The 16,087-nt window shown below is 55.4% G+C and overlaps 1 protein-coding gene across 4 annotated transcripts in view; it reads right to left on the reverse strand.

Annotated features, from left to right (window-relative positions):
- RGS9 (regulator of G protein signaling 9) overlaps positions 1 to 16,087 on the reverse strand; it is a 65,628-nt gene that overhangs the window by 48,917 nt on the left and 624 nt on the right. For all 4 annotated transcript variants that reach the window (XM_082370440.1, XM_082370442.1, XM_082370441.1 and 1 more), the window contains exons 2-3: positions 4,641 to 4,737; positions 1,013 to 1,063 (exon numbers count right to left, since the gene is read on the reverse strand). In XM_082370440.1, coding sequence (XP_082226566.1) covers positions 1,013 to 1,063; positions 4,641 to 4,737 — 148 coding nt within the window. The remainder of the gene's footprint in view (positions 1 to 1,012; positions 1,064 to 4,640; positions 4,738 to 16,087) is intronic.

A 16,087-nucleotide genomic window follows, 5' to 3' on the forward strand; every position in this document is an offset into this window, starting at 1 on the left:
GGCGTCTGGGGTGACAGATGGGGAAATCCTGGAGGAGCACCGCTGGGCCCTTTGGGTCCGGAGAAGTCCAGAGGAGCAGGGAGAGAACGTCTTCATCCCGAGAGGGGCAGGAAGGGGAGGCTGTGTTTATGGCCAACTTCTACCCCAAGCTCAACTCTGCCTGCACCCTGGGTCCAGACCCTCGGCTCCTTGCCACTTCCCTTCAACTCCCACCTGCCTCCAGTCTGCTCAGAAACACAGTCTTGGTTCTGGATTTGCACCGATTAAAGGAAAACTGTCCTGGTTCATTCTCAGAGGCACCAGTGAGAGCAGGTGTCTTTCTACCACCAAGAGAGAATCCCAGCCCTCCCATCCTGCAGGCCCAGGGACCCAACCCACATGCCGTCCCACAGCTCAGCCTCCCAGGAGGCTTCCTCCCCACCCTCCCTCCCTCTATCAGAGACCAGACCCTCGTTGTACCAACAGCCTTTTCGCTAGTGGCAAGTCAGGTCCCCGAGTCTTTCTACTCCAATCCATCCTTCAGACTGCTGCCTAACATCCCAGCTTAAATCTGATTACTGTACACACCGCCACGCTGCAAAACCCTCCACGGGTTACACTGCCTCTCTCCCAGATAAAATTTGGAATCCAAGAATGTACCAGGTGCACCCCATCCGTCCACTGCCCTCCACACCCAGCTGAAGTCACTACTCCCCATTTCCCCTGTTACCGCTCCATTCCTCGTTCATTCCATGTTTACGACTTTGCTAATTTCCCCGCTGGTAAGACAGACCCTCTGAGCTTCCTTCCAGTATTCACAGGCAACACTTGTTTCGAGACCAAGGGTACGTATGCATCACCCCCTCCAGGAAGTCTTTCTTGATTACCCATGAAGTTCTCATCTCTCCAATTAAAATGTCAATTTCTCAGAGACGCGGGCTGAGCCCCCGTTTAGCTTCTACTCTCCAGAGATGCCCCCAGGGTGACGCGCATACAGCAGCCCTTGGTCTAGGAGGAAAAGACGAGCTCTCACCCAGACTGGAGACCCACAGCCGCTGGGTGATCCACTGGAGAACATCACTCCCTGCAAAGCAGAAGCATTTGGCCACCGTCAGAGCCTCCCCGACCTCCACGCCCTCCTCCACACGGTTGCCCAACTGGCCTCCTCCCTGTTCAGCCGTGACCTCGTCCTTCTGCTCAAAACCTTCAGGGATGCCCCTCCACCCCTCCCCCCAACAAAGTTCAGCCCGAACCCTGCAGCCCATAATTCAGGGCCGTCCATGATCCGACTCCGGCCAGATTTCCAGCCTAACATCCCCTACACGCTTCAGGCTTCACCTCTCTTGTGATACTTATTCTCTTTCCTTACAATAATTGGTGCCTGGACTGTCATTCACCGAGTAGGAAGTAAACAGACTAAGACTTAACAATGAAAAAAAAAAAAAAAACAGACCCAAAGCAAGCTGTCCGTGGAACTCTGGATGGAGCCCGGACCCAGGGGAGTAAATCAGAGCCAGGGATGGGAGGGGAAAGGGGTGCACCAAGGGCAGGGCTGGTTCTCCCACACCCCCAAGTTCCCAGGCAGAACTCTGAGGGGTCAGAGAATTCTAAATCCAAACCTGGCTTTCCAGGTCGTTGTAAAGACGCTTTTGTCAAAGCAGGAAGATGAGACACTTTTTTAGGAACACTTTGTGGGTTGATTTACAACTTCAGACCATGGAATGTGGGCTCCGTGTGCCCTCTCGCCCTGGGCCCTGCGAGGCCGAGGGGCTGGCCTGGGAACAAAGCAGACTGCAGGCCGGCGTGGAAGAAATCGGGGGAGGCACACGGGGACAAGATCAGGAGGGAATGTGCACCCCACCGCCCCCCACAAGTGTTCAGATCGACCTAAGGGCCAAGGCAAGCCGGGTCCCACCAAGTCCAGAGCTGATGCAGGACCCCAGGGAAGCTGCGGCCTCCTCCTCGGCCCGGGCCCTCTGGCCCCGTCGGCAGAACACACGCTCCTTGTAGGAGACGGGCAGGATCATCTCGGGAGGAAGGTGCATCCCAACTCCGACGTCATCTTGCAAATGCCAACAACCATATTCTCCAGCCACCCCGGCCTGCTTTCCAGAGGCTGAGCTGCGTCCCCTGCCTGTGTGGAAACCGGCCCACGAAACACACCAAGGAGGAGGGTCAGGGTCTGAAACCCCGCCTGCCTGTGTTCTTGTAGCTGGACTGTCACAAAGGACACTTCCTCGCTTGCTTGGAGGTGGCGAAGGGGCGTTTCTTCTGACGCCCGCAGGGGGGTGGGAGGGCTTAGGGCCCCTCTCCCCTCTCTGGGCTGAAGGAGCTGCCCGCAGTGTGGCTGAGGATGGACCCCCTGTAACTGCCCTTCCTGCGCACGCCCTGGGCCACAGACATCCAGCCAACAGCTCTCCACGCCCACGTGCCCCCCGCGACGGCTTTCAGAGGGTCCCCTGTGGCTCCTGGCTTTAGTCAGCGCTTTGCTTATTCAAAAGCAAAATTCTTCACCTAAACCCCTACTTAAAAATCCCAGGACTGGGTGTTTTAGACTTTCCACCCCAAGTCTCTAGACGGTGGTGTGCAGACCAGGAAAGAGAGCCCCCGGCGGAGAGCAGACGGCTTAGCGCTCCCCACCAAGGGGCTGAAGGTTTTCTCGTCCACTTGACCGCTTCCTGAACTTGATGGAATGAGATTACGGGGGTCCTGGTGTGTCCATCACGCGATTTGTGCTGACAGCACCACAGGCCTGCTCAGCGCCCCCGTCGGCCACCGTCGTCCCCTTAAGCCCTGAGTCACCTGCCCTCTGAGGAGGCGGGTGGCCCTGATGCAGTTTGCTTTGATTAGTGCCGACACTGCAGGACAGGGCTCCTCCTGGGTTCCAACTGCAGCTGGGATTCACCCGAGTAGGAGGAACAAGGCAGAACATGGCTGGGTGGGCAGCCCCCGACCCAATCCAGGAAACCAGGGGCCCCACGTGCCAGGAAGGAAAGCAGCTCACAAACCCGGACGGGGGATGGGAGCACGGACGCTGGAGCTGTGTAGCTGGGCTCAAGCCCACGCTCAGCCCTGGGTGCGTTTAGTGACCTGGGGACAAGATGCTGGAACTCTGCATCTCCGTGTCCCCGGCTGCAAGAAAGGGCTGGGGGGGGGGGTCACATCTCTCCCTACGCTCATCGTGGGTGACACAGCGCGGGACACTGCCAGCTATGGGGCCCGTGGAGCGTCACTGAGCACCGGCCACGTGTACACGAGAGCCTTGTCTGGTTCCTGCAGGCATCCCCTGGGGCAGGGATCACTACTTCTGCTTGTAAAATGAGGAAATGGAGACTAGGGCTACACAGCAAAAAAAGAAAAAGAAAAGGCACCCAAAGGATTCAATCCCAGGGTGCCTGACTCAATGTCAGCGCCCTTCGGACAGTTCGAGACCAGGATTGATTCATGCACTCGATAAACTTTTATTAAACTTCCACCCTGACCCCCAGCTGCACTAAGCGCAGGGGTTACTCAGATGAGCTAGACGAGATCTCTCCCCTCGAGGGCTGCCCAATCCAGTGGAGAATTCAAGCCAGAATTCATGACGACCAGGAGCCGAGAGGGGGTGGGGTCAGGGGTCAGAGACAGCCTGCAAAGTCTTGGGGCGCCCAGGCTCCTCTGGGTCCTAGTCTTTCCCAAGTCTAGACCATTGGAGTTTTCTTTTCTTCTGTGAGCTAGCCTGTCGCATGCCAATCCATTCCTCTACTGCTCCCACCAGCCAGAGCTGGCCTTCTGTCGCTCACAGGGAACCCAAGAGACGCTGTGCTGGCTGGGACACGCCTCCTTCTGGCCGGCTTGCCTCTGCAGAGACCCCAGTACCTTGAGTGACAAATACTCAGGTCATGGGTGAGGTCAAGAGCGAGGGCTCACAAGGAACTCAGCACAGCGGCAAGTCCCAGGCAAGTGCTCTGAGAAGCTGCCCCCCTCTGCCAACAACACGACTCGGTGGGAAAGGGACTCTTTACTGCAAAACCAAAATCACAAAACAAACGCAACGCACAGATCAAAATGCATTCTTATTTGGGGGTCCAGCCCCTTCTGCCGGTATCCTGAAATGACGCCCTTTATCCCACCCCCAGAGAAAGGAGACTAAGGTGCCCTGTCCTTGGGGGAGTCAAGAAGGGTCTGAATGTGAATTAGAAGACAGGGAAGGATGGAGAAAACAAAGGCCAATTCTTTTTTTTTTTCCAAATAGTATTTTTCCTGCTACTTGATTTTATTAAAACAAATCAAACAAGACAATCAAATAAAAAACAACAGTAAAGGTTTGTAAAATGACCTCCTGAGTAGGAGGAATGGCTTCACAAGGTGACCTACTGGATTCTTTTCTCTTTCCTTTCTGACTCCTTGCCCAGAAGGAACCTGTGGTGCATGAATCGGCAAGTAAGCAGTAAGTATATTCGGCTTTGTGGGCCACGTTACGGTCTCTGCACAGCTATTTAACTCTGCCATTGCAGAGTAAAAGCTGCCACAGACAATACATAAATGGGGGCGTGTATCTGTTCCAATAAAACTTTATTCACAGATACAGAACACGGGGCGCATTTGGCCCACGAGCTATAGTTTGCCAGCCTCTGTGTACGGTCCGTTCCAGGCCAAGACCAAATCACAAGATACATTACCCGTCATGGCGTGAGGGACGCTGATGACCGTGACCTTCTGGTTCTGCACTCTGACCCCCATTTCTGGGTCCTGCATGTCCTTGACGAGGGCTTCAATCTGCAAGACAGAACCGCCAAAGCTGGCTAAGCAGAACCATCTCGAAGGCTGAGTGAGGCCCTTCTGGCAGCACCGAGGGCGCAAAAGATGCAAAGCGGAGCGCGGGGCACGTGTAACCAGGAGCCCACCGCCTAGATGGGCACCGCGCAGCTGTCGGGCAGCCAGAACTAAACGCGTGCATCAGAGGCACAAACACCCGCCCAGGTGTGAGAGCTCGGACGGATTCGTTCCGACAAGGAGATGCTGCAGAGGCTTTTAGGAGAAGATGGGACCTGGCAGAAAACGGGTTTTGCTGGATAGAAAGTGAGAGAGCTACAAGGCACGGGAGAACGACAGCGCCCAGGGTGGGAGTGGGACGGGGGGAGGGCAGGGGCCGGGTCTCAGGGGGCCTCAGATGTCCCCCCTCCAAAGGGTGGGCTCTGTCCCAGCAGCTCTGGCTGGGGAGCAGCGCCATCGGGCCCGCATCTGGAAACGTGGCCCACACCTGAGAGAGGCACATCGAAGCATGAAGAAACCCGCCCCAACAGAGAAAAGCAGGGGCCTGTTCAACACTATTGCGATCGTCCGGGCACAAGATGATGGGGTTTCCACCCCTCCCACTTCCGCCCCTCGGCCTGTCCTCAGCAGGGCAGCCCGTGCGAGACTTTCAATTATTTTAGGCTGTATCTCTCCTCCGCTTGAAACCCCGCAAGGGCCATTCCACTCAGTCAGGGGCCAAGTTCTCCTACTGGTCTACATGGCTGGGATCACTTCCCCCCGGCTCTCCCCCTAAAAGGCTCAGGAGCCACTCCCAGCTGCATCCTACTTCGTGCTGCAACCTCGGACTCCCCCCCCGGCATTCCTACAGCACTCACCTTCCAACGTATGAAATAATCTACCCGCTGATCATCACGTTTGCCATGTGTCTCCCTCGCTCCTAGAAAGTAAGGTCTTCAAGAGCAAATCTTTTTTTTTTTTTTTTTAATTTTTTGACCGCGCTGCACAGCATGGGGGTTCTTAGTTCCCCGACCAGGGATCAAACCCACGTCCCCTGCAGCAGAAGCACAGAATCTTGACCACTGGACCGCCAGGAAGGTCCCGAGGGCAAATCTTTTGTCTGTTGCTGTTTGCTGCTGTATTCTGACTGCCTGGAACAGCGCCAGCACACGGACAGTACCCAGTAAACAGCCAGCGCATGAATTAATAAATAAATAAAGGCGGGGGCAGGGAAGGTGATAAGAAGGCATGGCTTTTAGAGCCCTCGTTCTGGCTCTAATTACCTAGAATTAACTGCGCATGCAAGTGACTGACTGGATCAGTCAGGGCGGCAGAGAATAACGGCAAAGTTTATAACTTATACGATCCGAGTTGCCAGTTACCAAAATAGAAGTTTCAAAAGGAGGAGCACTTTGAGAGAGCAAACACTTCGGCTTTTGGAATGCTGACTGTGAAGGGCTGCTGAGATAGCCACAACGTCTGGAAGGCGATTGGAAACGAATGTCCCAACTTCAAAGGACACGACGGTCAGAGATACGAACTCGATTCACGAACATCAGTTGACACCAGAGAGAATCCATGAACCATCAGAGGAAGCTGGAAGTGCAGGAAGACACCCAAGCACAGCCCTGATTGTCTTTAGAGTATTTTTTTAACACTGATGAATACAAAATATTTTTCCACTTGAAAAAATTAATGGGAGTAAACTTAACTGAAGGATATTTTAAAACAAACCGGATGGGTTGGCACAATTGCAAAAAGACACCCAAGCGCTTCTCTGGTCAATGCTGATGACAGGCATCGACAAAGCCTCACATGCAGACGCTTCAAAGTTCATGCTCCTCCAGGAAACTCCTCGCGAGGGGGAAACCGTGCACACCCCCAGCCCCCCAGGTGCTTGCAAACGATCAGTCCGTCATTCAACCACCAGGCAGCCATGGTGGACTCAGGGAACCAAAGATAAAGAGATCTGGTCCCTGAGCTTAAGGAGTTCACCATCTAGTGCAAGGATATTACAGGACGACACAGGAAGTACAGCGACCAGGGTGAGGCCACGGTGTCCTGAGAACACACCTGTGCCAGGAGGTGGCCGGGAGGGGCACTCCTGGAGTGGTCATAAAAAGACGAACAGGAATTAGGAGGCAGAAAGGGCAAAGGATGGCAGGCAAGGACCCTAAGGCTCAGTGAGCAGCAAAAGCAAAAACACAGAATACGAACGAGTAGGTGGAAACAAAGACCTCTCCTGTCCTCCTCCGGCTGGAAGCCCTCTCCTGAGGTCAGGGCAGCTGCACACGGCTGGACAGATGCTCGTGGAGGGTCGCCCCTCAAACCCAACCTGCCCACGTCCCAACCACGACCCAAAGCAAAACGGCTCACTGAGCCACCGCTTCCCCCAGTTTAACTAGCTTGGTTACATGACCCTTATTCTCCTGCAGCTTCATAAAATAACTCATCCTCACACTGTACAGCCCTTTACAATTTCCAGAGTCCTTTTAGAGTTTGCGTGTGCTGGTGGCCCAGAGAAAAGGAACCCAAGATTCTCATGACCTCAAGGTTCTCTCCTACCTGCAGGAATCCGCTCAACCTCTCTGAATTCCCGTCCTCTACCATAAAATGACAGTATATTCGAGATTGATAGCGTTTTGTTACCTCTTAGAATCTAAGTAATTGTGTAAAACTGTTTTGTAAGGACAGATATATAAAGATATATAAGCATAAAGATATATACTTTATAAGGAGAGATATTTGTTAGTGTTTGTGGGGTAGAATCATTAACATCAGTAGTGTTTGTATAATCAGTGCATCTTTAAAATTTTGCACGCAGAGCTGTCTTTAGATGCCTGGGAATAAAAACCCCGCTCCACCAATCATCCAAATATAGGTATTTATTGAGCATGTATTAGGTGCCCAGCCCTGGCAGGGGGGTTGGTAAAAGACAGCCTCCCAGTCCTCAGAGAGTCGGGAAGATATTGGTATGAAGATAAACAAATGAACTAAGACAAACACTAGGGATCTGCGTGCGAAGAAAGTTCAGTTCAAATCCCCCTCCAATGAGTAGGCGAGGTAAATCACTAAACTTCACTAAGACTCATCCTCTGTAAAGCAGAGATGAGCACAGTACCTACATCAGCAGACGGATGTTGTGAAGATCAAAGGAGATGAAGCACTGAAAGCACCTAATACCATGCTACGCACAAAGAATTTATTAGACAGCAACTGCAGACTGAATTGTGCACCAAAAAATAGGGAAAGCAGTGATGGGAGTAAGGGCCAGGAGAAGAAGAGGATGGCTGAGATGATCCCCAAAAATCACACGCAGAGAGTGAGAAGGATTTTCCCAGCCGGCCGCTGTACTGAAAAGGAGGGATGGTGTGAGGGGCCCCGCGCCGCTTGACGCAGGAAAGTGAACGGCTGAATTTGGAACCCTCGGGCACGGCTGGTGGGAACGCAAAATGTATGCAGGTTCCTCCCAAAATTAAAAATAGAACTGAGACAGGCTGGGACCTGGGGCCCTTTGCTGCAGTGCCCGCACCTGGACACACGTCGCCTCAAGCAACAGAATACAAAGAAACTATAAGGGACGAAAAATGACTGCACGCATGCCCAGTTGGGGCAAATTCTGGACAAAAAGATACAAAAAAGGCCAAAAAAACCCAACTGCCACTGCCAAAGAGCCGGGAGCAAAAGCAGGGTCCTGCGCAGGCCCCCTGCCCTCAACACCACCTAAGGGGCGGGCAGACCACCTCAGCCACCCCTCCTGCCAGACCCCCACGACAGCACGGATGAACCTGAAGGACGTTATGCTAAGTGAATAAGCCAGTCTCGGAAGGACTGCACGATTCCACTACCTAAAATCGGCTAATTCACAGAACCAGTGGAAGGGTAGTTGCCAGGGCCTGGGGGAGGGGGAGACGGGGAGATGCAATCACTGGGCATAAGGTTACAGTCAAGAAGATGAAGTAAGTTCTAGAAACCTGCCCTGCAATATTGTTTCTATAATTAACAACATTGTGAATTATACACTTAAAAAAATGTAGGAGGGTAGTTTCTTGTGTGACGTGTTCTCACCACAATAAAACAGAATTTTTTTTAAAAGAGAGAGAGAGAGAGATGGCCAGGCTGCGCTGGAGGTGAAAGGTCATGCGGGGAGCCCTGAACTGGAGACACTCCACCCACCACCCCGGAGGCTGGTAGGCCCCCCACGTCCACAGGGCGGGAGGAGGGGGGACACAGGACGTCCTAGGTCAGCGCCGAGGGCTGGGCTGTCCTATTTCCACCTGCTGCTAAACCAGCACCGGCAGCAGAACCACAATCCTGAGAAGCGGCCGAGGTCAGGGCCAAGGTCACGGCCGCTCCGGGCCCAGCGCCGGCCCCTCAGCCGCCCGCGGGACCGGCCGGGGCCCAGGGGCGCCCGGGGCTCCTCGTGCAAGACCCACCGTGAGCTCATCCGCACAGACGCGCTCTCGGCTCGCGGGATCCTTCTGGAACGGAAATGATGCGTTTCCGCTCCACTTGGAGCTGCAGTGCTTGGCCTCCTGCAAGGTCGGGGCCTGGGGGCGTCTCGGGCCACGGGGGCACCGAGCGGCTCCCAGCGGAGAAGGGGGCACAGGGACACCCCAGGAGGTGGCCGGAGGGCGGCCGCTTCCCCATGGGCGGCAGGGGTCACCTTTTCTGGAGTTTGTTTTTCTAACTGAAGCACTGTTGATTTACAGTGCTGGGCCAGTCTCTGCTGTACAGCAAAGTGACTCAGTTACACACATACAGACATTCTTTTTTATACACATCCTCTCCCATTATGGTTTTCTGGAATTCTTGACTGACCGTGAGCCTCGGATTCACCTGCTCCTGCCAGAAGTGCCCACCATTCTGACGTGAGAGCCCGGGACCCCCCCGGCCCATGGTAACTGCCAGAGGAACGTCCACATTTGCTCCAAAACGTTTATCAGCTGAAACAGCAGCATTTCTTGCAGTCAGGGCGCCCATATATTGGAGAAGAAATAGAAACCCCCGTTATGAGTTAGAAACCTGAGCTTCTCCGATAGAAAGTCAGGGGATTTGATTCGTTCTCTCCGCATTAAAAAAAAAAAAAAAATCTAGTTATAAAGAGTTTGAAAATAACCTTCAGAGGAGGAGTAATGAGAGTTATTTTAAAAACACAATGAGGGGAGTCAGATTTCTTTCTGGCAGGTATGTCACCTTCACAGAAGAGAAGGGCTGGGGGAGCAGGGCGCGTCACAGGGGCCTCGAGAACATTCTGAGGGAGTTCAGCCCATTGGGGTTTGGATCCATTTTCCTCAGAACTTTCCTTGTATCAGTTCCTCTGAGGGGTCTCCCCAGGCACCCAACAAGGAAACCGTAGGACTCTGGCTGGTGGTCCCGTCGCTGAGAAACTGTGCTATGGGCTGGCTGGCGTCCACCCCTCAAATTCATAGGTTGGGGTCCTACCCCCCAGGACCTCAGAATGTGACTGGATTGGGAGAGAGGGTCCTTGACAAGGTAACTGAGTTAAAAGGAGGTCACTAGGGTGGCCCTGTGACAGTGTGACTGGTGTCCTTTGAAGAAGAGGAGATGAGGACACAGACACCACGGGGGACGAGCACGTGGGGACACGGGGAGAAGACGGCATCTGTAGGCCACGGAGAGAGGCCGCCGGAAAGCACGCCGCCCACACCTTGCCTGGGCCCTGCGGTGCTCTGCCGTGGCGGCCCCAGCCCAGCCATACAGGCTCTGCGCTCCAGCTCTGCTTCCAGCAGAAAAGCCTCTCTGCCCATCCCAGACAGGGGACAATCCGAGTTGTGTCCCCAGGTCCCCAGAGGGTGAGGAACCCTTGCCTGTCTGCTCCCAACTGCTGCCAACTCTCACGCCCTCCTCCTTGTGCCTGGTGGGCATCCCTCCAGAGACGGGGAGGGACGGCCACCCCCGCCCCAAACGTCAGGCCCCCTCCAGTCTCCCAGACTCAGCTCCCCGCGATCCTGGGCCACACGAGGACAGCGGGGTAACCGGGCGGTGCTGAACCCCGGGTAACCCCGAGCTGGGGGCGGGATGGGGGCGTCGGATGCCACGTGTCTCCGCGCGACTGCAGGTGTGTCACCAAGTGGCAGGAACAACAGCTCCTAAGGCCTCGACGTCCCACCTCCCACGCCCACGCCGCTCCTGGCTGTCACTCCCTGTGCGAGATCTCCGGCTGGGATTTTCCTTTGAGCCGGAGAAGGTTCCCCGGGGGATGATAATAATCAGTACTTTTCTGTACAGGGAGGGAGCAAGTGACCCGGAACCACGGGGTTGTCTGGCAAACAGAAGAGGCTCCCACTAAGGAGCCTGCCCGCCCAGAGGCCAGCGGACCCCTGGGCCATCTCACCCCGAAGCCTCTCGGACCCTCGGGGGCACCACACACACTCTGGTCGGTGCTTCGGCCACCCCAGCCAGAAGCCCAGGAAGCACCCTCCGTGACCCCGGCCAGCTTCTGCGGACCCTGCTTTTGTTTCTGACCTGTCTCCTAACAGGCCTCTGTGGAACGTCTCAGCTCCCTCCTGGACCGTCAGGCTCGGCCCACTGGCCTCTGCCTTGGGCCTGGCAGGTCCCCAGCCTCCAGGGCGCCGTCCAGTGGTGGTGCTGTTGACATTTGGGGCCGGCTGTCCTGTGCACCGTAGGTGTCTAGCAGTGTTCCTGCCTCTTCCCTCCAGCTGCCAGGGGTAGCCCCCTCCCCAGCTGGGACAACCCCAGATGTCGCCAAATGTCCTGGGGCTTTCCTCTGGGCTGTGCATTCAAATCACCTGGGAAGCTCTTCTGTATTTGATTTTATACATAGGCATATATATATATATATATATATATATATATATATATATATATATATATATATTCACCGCACAGCATGCGGGATCTTAGTTCACTGACCAGGGATGGAAACTTTGCCCCCTGCAGTGGAAGTGCGGAGTCTTAGCCACTGGACCACCAGGTAAGTCCATGGGAAGCTTTTCTTTGAAAACACCAATGTTTCGGGACTTCCTTGGTGGCCCAGTGGTTAAGACTCCACACTCCCAATGCAGGGGGTTCAATTCCTGGTCAGGGAACTAGAGCCCGCATGCCGCAACTAAGACCCGGTGCGGCCAAATAAATAAATATTTTTTTTAAAAAAACCAATGTTTGGACTCCATCTGACTTAACTACTTAATTATCTCCTAAGTAAATCAGAAACTCTAAGGATGGTGACCTGATAACATTGTTTTTTAAAGTGCAGCCAGGGTAGAGAAGCACTCCTACCCTTTAATCAGAATCATCTTTCTAACATGGGAACCAACTCATTTCATTCGTCCCCGATTGTAAAACGTCAAATGGCTTCTCAGCGAACACAGAAAGCATCAAACCCCCGGCTGGACGTGCGAAGCCCCCAGTTCTGGAGCCTCCTTCACTACCAGCCTTTCCATCACCAAATTCCTGCCCACCCCTGCCCCCCAGCCAGCTACCCCAACCCCTGAAGACTCTCCCACGGCACAGTGCTATTCCACACTTCCAAGCTTTGCACTCCCCCAAATGCCACTCATCTTCCCATCCTCCTGGCAAAAAAAAAAACACCTACTAATTTTTCACACCTCCACTCAGTTACAAGCCCCCCTGTGAAGGCTGCTGGTCCCCACCCCAGATGGCACTGACCACTCCCTGCTTTGTGTTTTATACACGTGCATCTCCTCTAACGACGTCTCCCACGACCTACAGAACATTCTTCTTGCTTATACAGCGGTCCTTCTCTATTAGACCCTAAGCTCCAGGAGGAAGGGGCTGTGTCCTAATCCCACAGTGTCCCCAGCATCAGGCACGGCGCCCAGCACAGACGCGCACGGCCCTGTGCACGTGTTGAATGAAAGAATGATACAAGCGAAAGATCCCGTGCTCTGCCCAGGTCTCCTCACTTTTGTTTCCGCAGCCCCTCGCCCCGCAGCAAAAGGAGATGCTGGATGCCACACAGGAAAGCAAAGCAGTCGAGGCTTCTCCATGAGGCACCAAGACAGTCAGTCCTGAGGCGCATCCCAAGGGCAGCAGCTGCTCCTGGCTGGTATGGAGATCCGGACATCACGGGGGAGGGGGGAGATGGGCGGGACGGGCCAGCACTAGGACAGGAGCCCACAGGAGCCACAGGAGGCGGTCCACCGTGCGTCATCACACACACACACACACACAGACACACACACACACGCACACACACACACAGACACACACACACAGACACACACACACAGACACACAGACACACAGACACACACAGACACACACACGCACACACACACACACGCACAGACACACACACACAGACACACACACACAGACACACACACACATACACACACACACAGACACACAGACACACGCACACACGCACACACACACGCACATGCACTCAGCACACGCCGTTCCCCTGCCTGGAACAGCCTTCTTTCTCTCCGCCTAGAACCCCCATTTATCCTTCAGTTCTCAGCTCCGCGTCCGCCAGGCACCTTCGGTCAGGCCTTCCCACGGCCTCTCCTGCACCCAACATCACAGGAAAGCTTACAGCACTGGATCACACTTGGCGACAACCTGTGTTTTTCCTGGTTCCACCACTTAGCGGCTACAACTGGGGCGAGTGACTTCACCTCTCTGAGCTTCCTGCTCTGTAGAATGCTGACGATAAGTCTGCCTCATGGAACAGACGAGAACACGCATGTACGGCTCCCAGTGGGGACACAGCCTACTTCAAAAATATCCATTGAGTGGTGGGTGACAGTTGCACCCAAGTCCACATTCCTTAGGTCTGGGTCCTTCTCCGAAGGCTGGGCACCTCGTTCAGCTGCTTCACGGTTGAGGGCCCCCTGGCACAGGCTCTTGGGACCTGCTCTGTGATCTGACGAAGGACCTCGGAAGACACAGACAGACGGGGGTCTCCCCCCATCCAACAAGGCAAAGGGAAAGAGCAGCGCTGAGGTGCAGGCAGCATCTGCAGGGCGGGGGGTGGGGAGAGCCGGCCGTCACAGGGGAGGGGCCCCTGAGCTGGGCCTGGGAGCGGGGGGGACGGGGGCTCGGCCGGTGAGAAGGGGCAGAAGGGCTTTCCCAGTGGAGGTATCTGAGGCTTGAAGGGCACAGGGTTCCTGGAAAGACGAGGAGGTCGTTGAGGCCAGAGCCCCCCTGAGTAAGGGGGGCTGCTCTGTTCTGTGTCCCCGCAGGGCAGGTGCGGGAGGCCAGCGGGAGGTCAAGCCAGAGGGGTGGCTGGGAGCAGGATCCTCAGTGGCCGGGCTGGGAAGGCTGGACGTCACCCTGTGCATGTGGGAAATCAGCGGAGGGTTTCAGGTCGAGGGGATCCGCATCAGTTTGGGAAAGAAACCCAACACGCCGATGAATGGTATTGTGGAGTCCGGCAGGTGGAGGGGAAGACAGGAGGCTGGGGTGGAAAAGAGGAGGCAGCGGTGGAGGACGGGAGGCTGGGGTGGAGGACGGGAGGCTGGGGTAGAAAAGAGGAGGCTGGGGTAGAAAAGAGGAAGCAGCAGTGGAGGATGGGAGGCTGGGGTGGTAAAGAGGAGGCTGGGTGGAAAAGAGGAGGCTGGGATGGAAAAGAGGAGGCTGTGTGGAAAAGAGGAGGCTGGGTGGAAAAGAGGAGGCTGGGTGGAAAAGAGGAGGCAGCGGTGGAGGACAGGAGGCTGGGGTGCAAAAGAGGAGGCAGGGGTGGAGGATGGGAGGCTGGGGTGGAGGATGAGGGGCTGGGGTGGAAAAGAGGGGGCTGGGGTGGAAAAGAGGAGGCTGGGTGGAAAAGAGGAGGCAGGGGTGGAGGATGCAAGGCTGGGGTGGTAATGAGGAGGCTGGGGTGGAAATGAGGAGGGAGGGGTGGAGGACGGGAGGCTGGGGTGGAAAAGAGGAGGCAGGGGTGGAGGACAGGAGGCTGGGGTGGAAATGAGGAGAAAGGGGTGGAGGACGGGAGGCTGGGGTGGAGGATGGAAGGCTGGGGTGGAAAAGAGGAGGCAGGGGTGGAAAAGAGGAGGCAGGGGTGGAGGATGGGAGGCTGGGGTGGAGGATGAGAGGCTGGGGTGGAAAAGAGGAGGCTGGGTGGAAAAGAGGAGGCAGGGGTGGAGGACGGGAGGCTGGGGTGGAAAAGAGGCAGGGGTAGAGGATGGGAGGCTGGGGTGGAGGACGGGAGGCTGGGGTGGAGGATGGAAGGCTGGGGTGGAAATGAGGAGAAAGGGGTGGAGGACGGGAGGCTGGGGTGGAGGATGGAAGGCTGGGGTGGAGGATGGGAGGCTGGGGTGGAGGACGAGAGGCTGGGGTGGAGGACGAGAGGCTGGGGTGGAGGACGGAAGGCTGGGGTGGAAAAGAGGAGGCAGGGGTGGAGGACGGGAGGCTGGGGTGGAAAAGAGGAGGCAGGGGTGGAGGACGGGAGGCTGGGGTGGAGGATGGAAGGCTGGGGTGGAGGACGGGAGGCTGGGGTGGAGGACGGGAGGCTGGGGTGGAGGACGAGAGGCTGGGGTGGAAAAGAGGAGGCTGGGGTGGAGGAGGATGGGCTGGAGACCAAGACACCAGTCAGAAGGCTCAGGTAAAGACAGGAACGTCGACCACATAACAGTCATGATGAAACACAATGTCTGAGGCTCAAAAACAAACAGCATATCTCCAGACAATTGCTCTCAGAGCCTCAGCGCCAGAGCTGCCCTGTCTGGGAGAAGAAGGCAGTCCTGGGGAATCCTGGAAGATGACTGACGGCTCTCAGAGATCCAGTCTGGGCAGTTTTCTCTGATTTTAGGAGCTGGTGTCTGCAGTAGAGGTTCTCAGGGTTCTTTCCCAGCGAGACCACACTCTGCCTCTGTTTTATATCCTCACACCTCTACCACCTGGAATACGCACAAGCTTATTGAAGCAGGTGGACCGAGGGTGACCAACTGTCCCAGGGTGCCCAGGACTGTCCAGGGTTTAGCGTTGAAAGACTTAGACAAATCAGGACAGTTTTTACTATGCCAATTTGCTGAGCTCCAAGGGCTCAGAGCAGGGCTCTTACTGTCACAAAGCATTCAGCTAATTCTACTCAAGACAAGCCTAAGACGGTGGACACCACACTGTGAAAAGTGGCTGCAAATGGGAGGAAGGGCGGGCAAGTGACCCAGGACCTAATCCTCTGCTGACCTATTCTGATACTGGTCACCTCAAAAGCCCAGAACAAAACGAGCCATTTCATCCCCAAATACATCACCCCACAAGGTGCATTCCACCCCGCACAAGTCCCCAGTATGGACACCCCATGTGCCCAGCCACTTGCTCTGAGAAAGCCTTTGCATGGGGAGGGTCCTGACTTCCGCTGCGCACAGAGAGACCTGAGATGCACAAATACACACACTTGAATAAGGAATCTAGGGGTGCT

Source organism: Balaenoptera borealis, assembly GCF_965194805.1.
Source record: "Balaenoptera borealis genome assembly, chromosome: 20".
Lineage (NCBI taxonomy): Eukaryota > Metazoa > Chordata > Mammalia > Artiodactyla > Balaenopteridae > Balaenoptera > Balaenoptera borealis.